The 16,064-nt window shown below is 41.1% G+C and overlaps 1 protein-coding gene across 2 annotated transcripts in view; it reads left to right on the top strand.

The window, feature by feature from the left end:
• The window catches only part of LOC139262972 (pantothenate kinase 3), a 49,742-nt gene that overhangs the window by 1,140 nt on the left and 32,538 nt on the right, over window positions 1-16,064 (top strand). The window contains exon 2 of one of the 2 annotated variants that reach the window (XM_070878381.1): window positions 13,752-14,104. In XM_070878381.1, coding sequence (XP_070734482.1) covers window positions 13,752-14,104 — 353 coding nt within the window. Of the gene's footprint in view, window positions 1-13,751; window positions 14,105-15,500; window positions 15,618-16,064 lie in introns of those variants that run through there. The other variant, XM_070878382.1, reaches the window with a different exon arrangement.

The raw sequence follows: 16,064 nt of genomic DNA, 5'->3' as shown, positions 1-16,064 counted from the left end.
TTGAATGAATATGACAGTTATACGTGTTTTTGAAATTAAATACTGTTTTGTGAATCTTGTTTGTGTAATGTGACTGGAAACCTATTCAATTAAAGACGTTCTACAATAAGCAATGCTCCTTTGAAATGAAAAGAGAATTAGCCCTGCATCATTACTTAGTAAAATCATTTCTATTTCTATGTTTGCATTTCAAAAAAATGCCTGGAAAACATTACTGAATATTGGCAAAATTATGCATTATGGTTTTAAATTGAGTATGTAGTGAGATTTATTTAAAAAATCATTAATTAATGAATTATGTTGCCCTTTTGTCAGATTAGTGTGAATTATTATTTGCTTTTGAGATTTACCAACCAATCTGAATACATATTCAAATAACTAAGTGTGAGACTCATTTAAGAAACATAGAAATTAGGTGCAGGAGCAGGCCATTTGGCCCTTCAAGCCTGCACCACCATTCAATAAGATCATGGCTGATCATTCAACCTCAGTACCTCTTTCCTGCTTTCTCTCCATACCCCTTGATCCTTGATCCCTTAAGGGAAGCATTCTTCAGTAGTGAGTGATTTATGTATAGTGAACAACATAGTTTAAGTACCAGTTACATCCATTGAGAATGGAATAACAAAAATGTAGACTTATAGGTTATGAAATTAATTATGCATATTTAAACTGCTGGTGTTCCATCCTGTTATTTAAATTTTAAATTTAAGGACTGACATGGTTCAAAGACCTATTTTCTAGGTTGCTGTACTTCCTCTAGTTCAAGACAGCTTAAGAATCCAACAGAATATTTTGTTCTAAATTATTCTAATTTCTGGCATGATGAATGATATGTAGCTTGTGGCAAGAATATATTTTCAAATTGTCATGCTCACACACAATAATGGGGATTTTTTAAAGCCAAATGCTAGTGTTTGGCTTTTAGACCTTTACAGGTGATTCATTCTATGTCTTCCATAAAGTATACCTGCTGTCATTAGTGTACTTAACTGCTGAATCCTGTTATAAAACAAAGCTTGGAAAATTTCAGCCATTAATCCATGTGAATAACTCCACTTGAAGTACAACATTGATGATCATTTGCTTGAATTATACTGCATTTTACAAAGAGCAGTGACCAATTTTTATTTTCTGAACTTTAGTTTGCATGTCTTGAAATAATCAGTGAAAATTTTAGTAGTTGTATCTTCCACACAGATCCAATAACTATTAGGTGTAGCAGGTTAAAACATTATTAACCAAGCAGAAATGTAATTGTTTGTCGATGGTGGGATGAAGGAGGAGGGTGCACAAGAGATCAGTCAGTAGAGATGAGCGATAGGAGCTGGAGATAGGAGGAATTAGCAGAGGAGGGAGGGAGGGAGGGAGGGAGAGAGGTGGGGGAGTGAGTCATGGCCCTAGGGATGCAAGGACGAGGATGAGAATTTTAAATTTGAGGCATTGGGGGACTGGGATAGATATGGGCAGCAGAGTTTTTGATGAGCTCAAGTTTACATGGGGTTATTGATGAGAGATTGGCCAGAAGAGCATTGCAGTAGTCAAGTCTGGAGATGCCAGGGCATGGATGAGGGTGTCCGCAGTGCAAGGGCAGTGGCAGGCAATATTGCAGATGGTGGAAGTAGGCAGTCTTTGTGATGGAGAAGATATGGGATTAGAAATTTAGATTAGGGTTGAATAGAATGCTGTGGTTGCAAGCAGTTGGGTTCAACGTGAGAGACTTTGGCCAGAGGGTGCGATTGAATCAGTGGCATGGGTTCAGTTTGTGCTGAGGGTGAATGCACTGGCTTCTGTCTCCCAAAGTTTAATTGAAGGAAATTATGGGTTTTCCAAAACTGGAAGCCAACCCAGGCAGTCTGATCACCTGTTAGTCTGTGGAAGGATCAGCAGAGCTGTTTTTTTTTTAAAAAAAAAGTAGAGTTGGCTGTCACAGGCGTATACGAGGAGCTGACCTCATGCCTGTGGATCATGTCGCCAAGGGGTAGCATAAGCATGAAGAAGATAAGGGGGCCAAGGATTGGTCCTTGGGGAAATCTAGAAGTAATGATGTGGAGCAAGAAGAGAAGTCTTTGATGGAAATGCTCTGGCTACGATTAGATAGATAAGAGAAAAACCAAACGAGGACAGTTCCGCCAAGCTGAATAACAAGGAAAGGGTTTTGGAGGAGGGCAATGTCAGAGGCCACAGAAAGGTTGAGGAGGATGAAGAAGGATATTACACCACGGTCAGAGTCACAGAGGATCTCATTTGTGACTTTGGTTAGTGCTGTTTCAGTGCTGCGGTAGGGGTGGAAACCTAATTGGAGAGATTCAAACAATGATTTGTAGGAAAGATGTACACCGATTTGAGAAATAACATGTTCAAGACTGGAAAGAAAAGGGAGATGGGATGGCAGTTTACAAGGAAATGTTGATGAAGAAGTTATTTGGTGGGACAGCGGTTTGGAAGATAGGGAGACAATACCTGAAGAAAGGGCACCATTTGCAATATTTAACTCATATGGGGACTAGGAAGAGAAGTTGTGTTGTCAGCAATTTAAATCATCATCATCATAGGCAGTCCCTCGAGTCGAGGATGACTTGCTTCCATACCAAAAAGTTCACAGCTGTTTCAATGAAGGACCTAATATTCCAAGTTCTGAACTAAATCTTGGAAGGGTGGAAGATGCCTGTGCGTGGCTTTTTTTTAACGTGTGGTGGCCGTTGCACGCCAATCACCACACGGGCTTGACAGAGCTAGGTCTTGGTCCAGTGGCAAGGGTTAACCAAGACGACTGAAGACCAGCTCTGCTGCACGGACCTAGTGCGCACACACATCGCAGTGTGAGCAGGCCCGTGCTGGCCCCGAACTCTCGCCTGTCCTTGACCCCGATCACGTCCCTCTACAATCTCTCGCCGCTCCTTCGCCCCGACTGCCGCTCCTGCAGTACCTGCCCACGCTCCAATCGGCAACCTGGATCTTGGTGACGTCCAATCCAGTCGCCCTCTTCGCTGCCATTGCTCTCCTGCTTCAGCACGTGCTGCTCCCTGGAGTGGTATGCCACCACGCTGCTCCTTCCGCGCTCCTTCCGCTCCCCGGCCTGCTCCGATGGTGCTCACAGGCCGGGGGCAATTTAAATAGGAATGGGGTCAAGGGACCAGGAGGTAAGTATCATGGACGAGATGCGCTTGGCGGGCATGAGGGAAGATAGGAGATCAGGTTCAAGGCTGGGGGGGGGGTTGGGGTTGGATTCTGAGGAAATTTGGTGAGGTGGGCATAAGAAAGGTGGAGGGAGCAGCAGAGGTAACTGAATGGATGACCGAGAAATCCATGAGCTCCTCCCATTTGTTGGATAAGGGGAGAAGGGTTTCAGGAGATTGTTGGTAATGGAAAAAAGCTGTTCTCCAATATAGTCTGGGGTGGTTTGGGCAGAGGAGATTGAGACCTGATGGTGCTTAATGTGGTTCAGCCAGATCAGTGATGGCATTCTTGCAAAAAATGCAATAAAGCTGAATTTTTGTTTTATTCCATAACTTTCTCAGTATTGTACTAAACATTATAAAAATTGTATTGTTGCGAAAGCTAAATATCTTTCTGTATGTGAAAGATAATTTATTGTAATAATTGCGCAAGACTATTGAGTTGTGCAATAGTCTGAAATCTTGTGTTTTTACTCATCAATTCCAATATAAACATTATCCACTTTGTTGATGCACATAAATGACTTATTTTTTATGACAGTTTTCCTTCAGATGGGTGCATTTGCTTGTGTAGTCTCTGTTCTGATCCACCAGCAAATCACCCACTTTGATCTAACTGAATAGCTAGAATCACTCTCTTGTCAGATAAGAGTGATGAAAGATTCAGGAATTAAAATCAGCTAAGATCTAAAAGTCTTCACTGTTCTGTAATTTCCTTCATTCCTTAGAACTAGTTAACCAGAAATGAAAAATACTGATTAATGGTTACAGCACAGAAGGTGGCCATTTGGCCAGTCAAGCCCATGCCGGTTCTCTGCAAGAGCATTTCAGCTAGTCCCACTCCCCCGCCCTGTTCCCATAGCCCTGCAATTTTTTTTGCTTCACGTACTTATCCAATTCCCTTTTGAAAGCCATGATTTGAGTCTGCCTCCACCACCCTTGCAGGCAGTGCATTCCAGATCCTAACCACTCGCAGCGTAAAAAAAAAAAGTTTTTCCTCATGTTGCCTTTGGTTCTTTTGCCAATGGGAACAATTTTTCTCTATCTACTCTGTCTAGACCCCTCATGATTTTGAACACCACCCATCAAATCTCCTCTCAAACTTCTCTGCTCTAAGGAGAACAACCCCAGCTTCTCCAGTCTATCCATGTAACTGAAGTCCCTCATCCCTGGAATCATTCTTATAAATCTTTTCTCCAAGGCCTTCACATCCTTCCTAAATTGCGGTGCCCAGAATTGGCTGAACCAGTGTTTTATAAAGGTTCATCATAACTTCCTTGCTTTTGTACTCTATGCCTCTATTTATGGAGCCCAGGATCCCGTATGCTTTTTCAACCGCTTTCTCAACCTGCCCAGCCACCTTCAATGATTTATGCACATATTCCCAGGTATCCCTGTTTCTGTACCCCCTTTAGAACTGTACCCTTTAGTTTATATTGCCTCTCCTTGTTCTTCTTACCAAAATGTAACACTTTGCACTTTTTTGCATTAAATTTCATCTGCCACCTTTTCTGCCAATTTCACCAGCCTATCTATGTCTTCTTGAAGTCTATCACTATCCTCCTCACTGTTCACTATACTTCCAAGTTTTGTGTCATCTGCACATTTTGAAATTGTGCCCTGTACTTCCAAGTCCAAGTCATTAATATATATCAAGAAAAGCAGCGGTCCCAGTACCGACCCCAGGGGAATACCACTGTATACCTTCTTCCAGTCCGAACTACTCTCTGTTTCCTGACACTTAACGCAATTTTGTATCCATGCTGCCACTGTCCCTTTTATTCCATGGGCTTCAATTTTGCTGGCAAACCTATTATGTGTCACTTTATCAAACGCCTTTTAGAAGTCCATGTACACCATGTCAACTGCATTGCCCTCATCAACTCTCTCTTTGTTACCTCATCAAAAAACTCAATCAAGTTAGTTAAACATGTTTTGCCTTTAACAAATCCGTGCTGGCTTTCCTTAATTAATCCACACTTGCCCAAGTGACTTAGCTTTTCCCCTGATTATCGTTTCTAAAAGCTTCCCCTCTACCGAGGTTAAATTGACTGGCCAGTAGTTGCTGGGTTTATCCTTGCAGCCTTTTTTGAACAAGGTGTAATCTTTGCAATTCTCCAGTCCTCTGGCACCACCCCCATATCTAAGAAGTATTGGAAGATTATGGCCAGTATCTCTGCGATTTCCTCCTTAACTTCCCTCAGCATCCTAAGATGAATCCCATCCGGTCCTGGTGACTGATGAACTTTAAGTAGAGGTACCCTTTCTAGTATCACCTCTTTATCAATTTTTATCTCATCCAGTATCTTGACTACCTCCTTTTTCACTATGACAGAGTTGTTCTTTGTTGCAGTTGAGACTGCTTAAGTCTGTGACAGGCTCCAGCTCAAGTGTCATTCCTCTTAGAGAGACAATATAGTATTCTTCAATACAATGAGGTATGACTGTAGAAAGTCTGCTTAATGTCCAACTGTAGTGATTCTCATTGAGTGCTTCTGGTCTACAAATGGTAAATGTTTCTCTATTAAATCTTATTATAGTGGGATGCTGTATATTGAAGTATAAATAGGTTCAAGGGGCAATTAGATGCCTTTTTGGATAAAGGGACTCAGAAAAACAGTAAGGAGATGAATAGGTGTGCAAAGGACATAAAGAAAGACTTGCATTTATATAGAGTCTTTCATGATCTCGGGGCGTCCCAAAGTACCTTCTACCCAATGAAGCACTTTTGAAGTATAGTCACTGTTGTGATGTGATGTAGGAAATGCAGCAGCCAATTTGTGCCAAGTAAGGCCCTACAACAGCAATGAGATAATAACCAGATAATCTGTTTTAGTGATGTTGGTTGAGGGATAAATATTGGCTAGGACTCCCCTGTTCTTCTTTTGAAATAGTGTCATGGGATATTTTCCATCCACCCGAAAGGGCAAATGGTGCTTCGGTTTAACATCTCGGGGCCTCTGACACCGCAGCACTCCCTTAGTACTAGATTTTGAGCTCCAGACGCCGAAGCGGAACTCAAACTCGCAATGTTCTGACTTGGGGCAAGAGAGCTACCACTGTGCCATGACTGACACATGGACATGTGCTTAATGGCCCTTTCCTGTTCCAAAAAAAGCTTCTGCTTTTATGTTAATGTGTGTGCTGAACATTTGATTACTTGTACTGTGTGTGCAGACTGGTTTACATGCTCTTTGTAGAATAAATTGAACCAGCAAAACAGAATCTGTACTCAAAAGACTTAATCAAGATCAGTAGATTTATGCTCTCTAATTTATTTACACCGCACAGACACAGTCTAAAGACACTATGAATTTATGGGTTTAAAACCAGGAACAGGGCTTTGTACAGATCAGTTTGGTTATTACTGTAGAATTATTTAGTTGGAAATGCACTCTACTTGCCCTCAGAATGAACTGGTTTGAAAAGCATCATGCTACTCACACAATAAGCAAAATTTGGTCAGCAATTGTGGAAATGTTGATTTGAGAAATACCACACAAGTGAACAGATTTTTCCTTCCCTCTTGTACAGGGTGTTTATCTGGTTCTTCCTCGCCATGTAATGCAGGATCATTGTATCATCCGGGTGTAAATCCAGTTATTCAATCATGTAACCAGATGACTAGTATGTTGGCCAACTTCTTTTGACTCAGGCAGATAGATGGGCAATTGTGTTTCAGACCTCCACCAATGCTACACTCTAAAATTAGCTGCATGATGAGGTTAAAGGTGGCATGTCCCTCTCGTTCACTGCCTCCCCCCCCCCCCCCTTACACAAGATGTGCATCCTGCTTCTTCAACCTCATTCCCAATAAACTCCTGACCATCTAACTTATTTTCCTAGCCCCAAACTAGCTAAGTTTGTAAATGGTTCCCCTGACTTGGGTGCAGTCCCCCTTCTTTTCAAAATCCAATCATCACTGCCACTTTTTAAAAAAAAAAATCTTTTACCGCCTCCCCGCCCCCCCCCCCCCTCCCCCCTCCCACCTCCCACCATATCTTTACTAATTACTATTCCATTGCCAACCTACCTTTCCTCTCCAAGGTCCTTGATCATGTTGCCTCTCAATTCCAAGCCTATCTCTCACACAGCTCCTTCAGTGAATCCCTTCAATCTGGATTCTGCCCCTGTTCTCTCTCTAAAACAAGTCCTAAATGACATTCACTTTGATCGTGGTGCACTATCCTGCCTCAATATCTCTGCAGCCTCTGATGTGACCACAACATCCCCTAGCATTGTCCAGCTCTGTAGGACTGCACTCATTTGGTTTCACTCTTGCCTATTTGCTCATCACTAGGTCATCTCTAGTGTTGGCTTCTCATCTCGCCCACACCATCCCCTCTGGAGTCTGCAAGGATTAAGCCTTTTTCTCATCTACATGATGCTCCGTGGTTCTATCATCCACAGACTTGAGGTCAGTTTCCACATATAGGCTGATAGCACCTGCTGTACCTCTCCACTGCTTTTGTGCTGTCAGACTACTTGACCCATTGCAGTCTTGCATAAGTCTTAACTTCCTCCAACTAAGTGATGAGAAGATCAAAGCCGCCGCCTTCAGCTCCAGCCGTGAGCATTGTCTCACTGTTCAGAAACTCAGGATTCTGTCGGACCTTGAATTTCTGACCAATATCCTTCCATCACAAGGACCTGCTACTTTAATCTCTAACTTTGTCTGCTTCCAGCCGTACCTCAGCCCAGCTGCCACTGGAACCCTCATGAATGCCTCCTTCACCTCAAGACCCAATGCTCTTCCTGCTCTCTCATTCTTCACCCTCTATAAATTCCAGCTCATCGAAAACCTCTGCCCTACTCCACGTCCTGCTCACGCATCACTTCTGTCCTTGCTGACCTACCTTAATTCCTAGTCCCTCACTGCCTCAAAGTAAAATTTTTTTGAACATATTTTTTAAATCTCTCATGGTCTTTCACCCACCCCCGTGCTATAGCTTCCTTCAGTCCTACAATTTCTCCTGAACTCTCCATTCCTTCCAAAATTCCCTAGGTTCTGGAATGGTCCCAGCGGATTGGAAAACCGCAAATGTAACACCCCTATTCAAGAAAGGAGGGAGACAGAAAGCAGGAAACTATAGACCAGTTAGCCTAACATCTGTTATTGGGAAAATGCTGGAATCCATTGTTAAGGGAGTAGTAGCAGGACATTTAGAAAATCATATTACAATCAAGCAAAATCAACATGATTTTAGGATGGGGAAATCATGTTTGACAAATTTATTAGAGTTCTTTGAGGATGTAACAAGCAGGGTGGATCAAGAGGAACCAGTAGATGTAACGTATTTGGATTTCCAAAATACATTCGATAAGGTGCCATATAAAAGCTTACTGCATAATTTAAGAGCTCTGGGGGTAATATATTAGCATGGATAGAGGATTGGCTAACTAACAGAAAACAGAGACTTGGGACAAATGGGTCATTTTCAGGTTGGCAAACTGTAACTAGTGGGGTGCCGCAGGGATCAGTGCTGGGGCCTCAACTATTTACAGTTTATCTTAATGACTTGGATGAAGACATTGAATGTAATGTAGCCAAATTTGCTGACGATACAAAGATAGGTGGGAAAGCAAATTGTGAGGAGGACACAAAAGGTCTGCAAAGGGATATAGATAGGTTAAGTGAGTGGAAAAGATTTGGCAGATGGGGTATAATGTTGGAAAATGTGAGGTTATCCACTTTGGTAGGAAGAATAGAAAAGCAGACTATTATTTAAATGTAAAGAGACTACAGAATGCTGCAGGCAGAACGATCAGGGTGTGCTCGTACATGAAACATAAAAAGTTAGCATGCAGGTACATCAGGTAATTAGGAAAGCAAATGGAATGTTGGCATTTATTGCAAAGGGGATGGACTATAAAAGTAGGGAAGTCTTGTTACAACTGTACAGGGTGTTGGTGAGGCCACACCTAGAGTACTGCATACAGTTTTGATCTCCTTATTTAAGGAGGGATATACTTGCATTGGAGGCCGTTCAGAGAAGGTTCACGAGGATAATACGGATTTGAGTTTATAAGACTGAGAGGTGATCTTATTGAAACATAAGATTCTGAGGGGGCTTGACAGGGTAGATGCTGAGAGGGTGTTTCCCCTCGTGAGGGAGTCTAGAACTAAGGGGCATAGTTTCAGAATAAGCAGTTGCCCATTTAAGATGAAGATGAGGAGAAATTTTTTTCTCGGTCGTGAATTTTTGGAATTCTCTACCCCAGAGAGCTGTGGAGGCGGAGTCATTGAGTATATTCAAGGTGGAGATAGACAGATTTTTGAACTACAGGGGAGTCGAGGGTTATGGGTAACAGGCAGGAAAGTGGAGTTGAGGCCAAGATTAGATCAGCCATGATCGTATTGAATGGTGGAGCAGGTTTGAAGGGCCGAAGGGCCAAATGGTCAAATCCTCTCCTATTTCTTATGTTCCTCTGACTTGTCTCTTGTAAATGCCCCCTCACTTTGCTGCAACATTGGCAGACATGCCTTTAGCTGCCTAGGGTCTACTCTGAAATTTTCTCCTTAAACCTTTCCGCCTCTGCACCTCGCTCTCTTCCTTAAAACCTATCTCTCTTCAACTAAGCTTTTGGTCACCCCACTCAATCTCTCATTTGGTTCGGTGTCCATTCTTCTTGCGCCTCAGTGAAGTGCCAATGGGATTTTTTTCTACATTAAAGATGCTATATATGTAAATACAGATTACTGTCATTGTCTGAGATGACTGTCCCTTTTTTTTTGCTGATTCCCTATTGAGAGATGGCTGTCGTATCTCGGCATGTTTCACTCCATTATTTGAGCCCTCTGTTAGGTGCCTGTGATATCCTTGTTTTTAAAGTGTTATAATGATTATTTTAAACCAATTTTTTTCTTGACTTTCTTGCAAAGTTTCATCGGTGTTTGGTGGAGCAGAGGACACATCTATGTGAATATTTACTCCCCCACCCGCCCTTTTATACCAACTATCATTGCGATCTTTGAGTAAGATCAGCAATTTGTACAGAATTATGTGCTGTGGACCCTTGTCTAGCACGGGTTGAGCTGAACCCGTTTCACATAGAATGCTTGTACTTGTTGAGAAGTTTTCATTTCATCAATCCAGGCTTGGTTGAAACCAAGTTTCCAAAAGGTAATGAGAAGTGAGTGCACTATCTCATTGTCCCCCAAAGGTGTTGTACAGTGCAATAATATTTCATGAGCCATTCTTGCATGAATTAAATCTTTTGAAATGATTGTAAAGAAGATTTTGTTGAGAAGGTGAAACAGGATAGACTTACTATCACATGGGAATAAGGTGAATTTGCAAATCCCTCTCAACCCCATGGCAGATATTTCTCGCCCTCTTGTACAGTATGTTTATACAGTCCTTCCTCATATTTCCACATGTGGTTCCAATAAACTTTGCTACTGTATAATACAGGAGGGTACAGTGTGTTTATGAAATGGAACCTGTCTGATATCTCCTTGCTCTCATGTTCATTGATACCTTTAAGTTGTGATTTGTTTAATTTTCATGGAATACTCTTTGCTGGAATGGGATAATTAGCAGATACTGGTTTGGGATAAGGCACCCAATCATTCCCTTGTTTGTCTTATCTGATTAGCGCATTAGATAATTAATCTAGTGTGCTGCCTTGATGAGCACTTGATTTACAGGAGTAAGGTTAAAGAAGAAAGTAGGCTATCCTTTCAATAAATTGTAATAAATCAGGCCAAACTTGAGAGTAGTTCTGAAATTTTAAATTCTCTTGCCGAATTGGCATAAGTTGCTTGACAGGAGCAGGATTAATTTTATATTCAGGGCTCAAATTTTCATAATGCTGTTCATACTAATGTCTAGCAGAGTGTTTGCATGTTTGATTTCTTTTTGATCCTCATAGGTTTGTGAGTACTTTTATAAATTACATTTTTGTCTTCTCTCTTTCTCTTCCACCTTTTTAACATATCATTCACTGTCTTTTTGCTCTTTTGCATCTTTTTTTTCATTTCCACTTTTGTTTGGAAGTTTAAAAAAAAGTACAATCTTGGATTATTCCACTTTTTATATTTTTCCTAGTTTTGTACTTCCCAACCCCCACCCCCATTTTTCTTTTTGTTTGCCTTTTATTTCTGCTAATTTCCTTCAAAGGAAAGAAGCATTCGTGTAGATCTTTTGGGATAGGGTTGGGAGTGGGGGGTTGGTGGGAAGAGAACCCAAGGAAATATGCCAGGATTGAATTGGGACAGCAGAATGAAAATGGACATAAAATGTAAGGAGCAGAATATTTATATAGGAAGGAGTGGGAAAGAGAAGCAATAGAGGTAATGAAGAACAGTAATGTGAAAGACAAAGGTAGGGAGAAGCAACAGTGGGCACAGAGCAAAATGGAGACTGCCCCTGCCAAGCTCAAATCAGCAACCCAGCCACCGAATACTGGATAAGTAGACACTCGTCCATGTGTACTGTGCAACATACAGTTATGCAAATGGTAATCAGTCTCTGCATATCTTGATCATATCTACACATGCCTCAGGAAGAACTATTTGTGGCCCAGAAATTATATCCAATCACTTTAAAAAGCCGATTTCTGTGTTGTCACTGGAGACGCTTTCATAGAGTATCCATTGGGCTGTGAAAGAAACACAGCCATTCAATTATTGATTTTGTCTATCTGAACTGAGTTGTGTCTGTTGAGATCATTTTGAACTATTTCATTGGGTAGAATACTGGTGGTTACACGCCGGTGGCTGTTATAGTGGTAGAACCAATTTGAGATGATCAGGCAAAAGTGTCGCATGCGAAATGCAATATTAAAGTAGTAGTGATTTAAGTGTGTTTCTTTTCTTCCCCCTCCTCATTATGCTAAGTAAATTGAGCAACAACATGGGGTTTCTTATCTAAATGCTACATTAGGTAGTGCAGTTATTAATTAACATTCCGAACAATGTTTCTCTCAATACTCAACAAACAAGAAAGCTTAACATTTTCATTCTATTTCTCTCACACACTTGTATATTCATTTATTTTTCTCTCTCATTTCCTCTCGCACAAGCTGGTATCTTGATGAAGCCAAATGGTGCTACGTCGGCATCACAACAAATCTTCAACTTTTAGCAGGAAGTTTAGAATATAAGAAGTAGGAGTAGGCCATACGACCCCTCTAGTATGCTCCAAAATTCAGTAAGATCATGGCTCAACTTCACTTTCCCACCCTATCCCCATTTCCCTATATCCCTCGATTCGCTTAGTGTCCAAAAATCTATCGATCTCAGTCTTGAATATGCTGGGGTAGAGCATTCCAAAGATTCACAACTGTCTGAGTGAAGAAATTTCTCCTCATCGGTCCTAAATGGCCGACCCCTTATCCTGAGTCTATGACCCCTACTTCTTCACTCTACAGCCAGGTGGAAATAGCTTCTCGGCTTCTACCCTGTCAAGTCCTCTCAGACTTTTATACGGTTCAATCACCTCTTGTTGTTCTAAACTCCAGAGAATATCGGCCCATTCCACACCATCTCTTCTCATAGGATAACCCTCTCATCCCGGAATCAATCTAGTGAACCTTTGTTGCACCCCTTCTAAGGCAAATATATCTTTCCTTGGGTAAGGAGACCAAAACTGTACACAGCACTCCAGGTATGGTCTTGCCACAGCCCTATATAATGTTCATATGGTTTGCTTATCTATGAGTAAATCATAAAGTGCATTAGTTTATTACCTCCTTTTTGGTCATGAAACTGTGCACAACTGTACTAATGGAGATCAGACTAGGATGAACATTTTACAATCCCAAAGGTGCAGTTGAGAGTAAGGTATACTTCAATTACATGCCCAGATATTTAACTGAGCAATGTTCCACACACACAGTACCAATCAGTAATTGTATGGTAATTAAACTTCGAATCGCTTCATTGAACTGTACACCGTAAACAGATTTTAGTGAAGCATATCAGTCCCTTGGTTTTATGTACCATGTATTCATGCTCTGATCATCCCTTTGGATACGGAGTATCATTTTCAAAAACATGCGTATTTTCTGTTAAACATGTTAACTAGTTTGTGTATTTGTAATGCTGAGTATTGAACATGAGAAAGCTTAAAAATTCTAAAACAATTGTAAATATCAATATTCTTGAACTGAACATTGCAATTATGGGGAAAGGATGGACAAGAAAAAGAATCAGACTTTCTTGTATTTAAAAGGTGAGTACTTTTCTTGACACTAGCTCTACGTTTCTTAATGATTGACATGGAGTAGAGTTCTGTACAGTGTGTGATTTTAAAATAGCTGAAGTGTTGAGAATAAAGAGCATAAAACTTTCAATCCCTCAGAAATATGCACAGTGAAAAAGACAGAATCCTTGTAACAACAGTGCCAGGCTTTACTGTAAATCTTGCAGTTGCTATTATCAAATCGAATTTCATGTTAATGCTGTAGTTATGTAAAACCCTTATTGAAAGACTGATTTAATGTGCTTCCTTTTTTGTCTTAAACTATTTCTCTCTAAATTTGTCCTGCTGATCAGCATTGTGTGTGGGTTTCTTTTCTGGAATTTATTTGATTTTCAATCTAACACATTTTGCCATTTCTTTGCAGCATTCCCATGGTTTGGAATGGACATTGGTGGAACACTGGTGAAATTGGTTTATTTTGAGCCAATTGATATTACAGCTGAGGAGGAGGAAGAAGAGGTAGAAAGCCTAAAAAGTATTCGCAAGTATTTAGTGTCGAACGTTGCCTATGGGTCCACGGGCATCAGAGATGTGCACCTTGAGCTCAAAGACTTGACGCTTTGTGGCCGCAAGGGAAACCTACACTTTATCCGATTTCCTACACACGACCTACCTACCTTTATTCAGATGGGAAGAGACAAGAACTTTTCAACACTACACACGGTGCTTTGTGCCACTGGAGGGGGTGCTTATAAATTTGAAGAAGAATTTCGTACGGTAAGATTATGCTAATGATAAAGATTGCAGATAAGAATGGTTTTAGTTAAGTCAAGTATATTCATCACTATTTCTATCCCTGACCCATTTTAATTCTATCTGTCACATTTGTGGGTGTTGGATGATCAGGCTTTGGTGCGATGCCATCCTAGTGACACTGTCTCGAATTTGTGCCGTTATAAATGATCACTTGAATGAAGTGCTGGAAGGCTGCAGGCACCCACAGTGTCATACCACAGAACTAGCACTTTCAGGAGAGAAAGGGAAAAATGTTTGGGGAGGAAAATTTGAAAATATAATGCACTGATGTACAATGGAAATAGCACTGCTATTTCTCTGTACTAAACTTTTCGCAGGAGCCTCAAAACTGTGGAACTACTTACAAGAGTAAATACACCAATCCCAGCGGGGAACAATGCTAGAAGGGAGCCCAAGTTAGTCAGTACTACAACATCACAGTGATGATTTTCTCTCACACTCTCTTGTAGCACACTTTATCATACATTCTACAAGTGTTTAAACCCAATCATGGCATCACCAACCTTCCACTTCTCGATATAGCTCATATTCCTTCCTGTTGTCCTGCAATTTAAGCCTTTGCACCTGACCTCATCAATAATTTAAAGTGACCATGCATCACTATGTAATAGTTATTGTTAGCAAATAAGTAGCTGTGCTCTGTAAGTAGGCAATTGAAGTGCAGTTTATGGTGTGCTGGGATCATGCTGTGCACTGTGGGAACATTTCTCTGGGCAGAAATTCTGACAGTTTGAAGGATCATTATAGCAACCTGTTTAGTGGAGGTGGGGAATGTTTGTGTCACACAAATGACACATGGGGGTAAAAATTCTGACGTCCCGGGCACGTACGAAATTTCTACGGACCCGGGAAGGCATCGGAAAAGACGGTTTTCAGCGCGCAATGCGCACGCACTGAAAACCAGCTTTTCCGATCCGTCAAGCTAGAGCTTGACGGATCTTAGACATCTCAGGAGCGAGGACATTTGTACGGGAAAGATTGCGGGATTTATGCACATCTTGCCTGGCAAATGTCCTCAAAAATCTTGTGCCTGTAAAAGCAGACGCATAGCCTACTTTTATAGGCGTAAGAGTTTAAAAACCTATAAAAAAACATGATTAAAATAAAATTTTAAACATTTCTGTTAAAACCCTGTCCACTCGAGTAATGTTATTTTAAACCCAAACCTTAACTTTTTTTTTAAATCGGCAATTTTTTTTCCTTTTTAAAAAAAACATGTATAGCAACTTTAATTTCTATTAGTGTATTGTGTGAGGTGTTTTTAAAATATTTTATGTAGTGTTTTGGTGTTTTTCTCATTCATAGTAATAGGAGATTTGTAACTTACGAATCTCCTATTACTATGAATGAGAAAATACTTACCTGTGATTGGGTGTCCAGGCACACGTGACTCCTGCGGACGTCCCTACGAGCACACGCTGCGATGCACAGGGAGAGGAGGTCTGTGGACCTCGAGTGGGCACAGCAGCTTCAGGTAAGTGCGCATTTTATGTCTATTATTTAGTGCTTTGCCCGTGGGAAGTCCTCGAGAGGAATTCCTGCCCCATGGATTATACTGGTCGGAATTGAAGCACAGTGCATTCTCAGTTGGAAGTGGAATAAGTGGGCTGATGCATTTTAGATAATGTAGAATTACACAATAACCTACCCTTCAGTGCTCTTACAAAAATTCATTTTTATTGGTATAAAAATTGTAGTTATGATGGTGAATACCAGTGTTGTAGCCTCCACTCTCCATAAACCTCAGCTTATCCAAAACTCTGCTGTCTGTATCCTATCCCACACCAGGTCTTGCTCACCTTATCACCCCTTCTCCTTGCTTACTAACATCGATTCTCATCTTTATGTTTAAATTCCTTCATGGCTTCGACCCTCCCTATCTCTATAATCTACTCCTTCATCCAACGCCCCACCCCCCCAC

Source organism: Pristiophorus japonicus, chromosome 4 (genome assembly GCF_044704955.1).
Source record: "Pristiophorus japonicus isolate sPriJap1 chromosome 4, sPriJap1.hap1, whole genome shotgun sequence".
In the NCBI taxonomy this organism is placed as follows: domain Eukaryota; kingdom Metazoa; phylum Chordata; class Chondrichthyes; family Pristiophoridae; genus Pristiophorus; species Pristiophorus japonicus.
The sequence above is the reverse complement of the archived record's forward strand: the minus strand, read 5'-3'. Positions and strand labels throughout refer to the sequence as shown.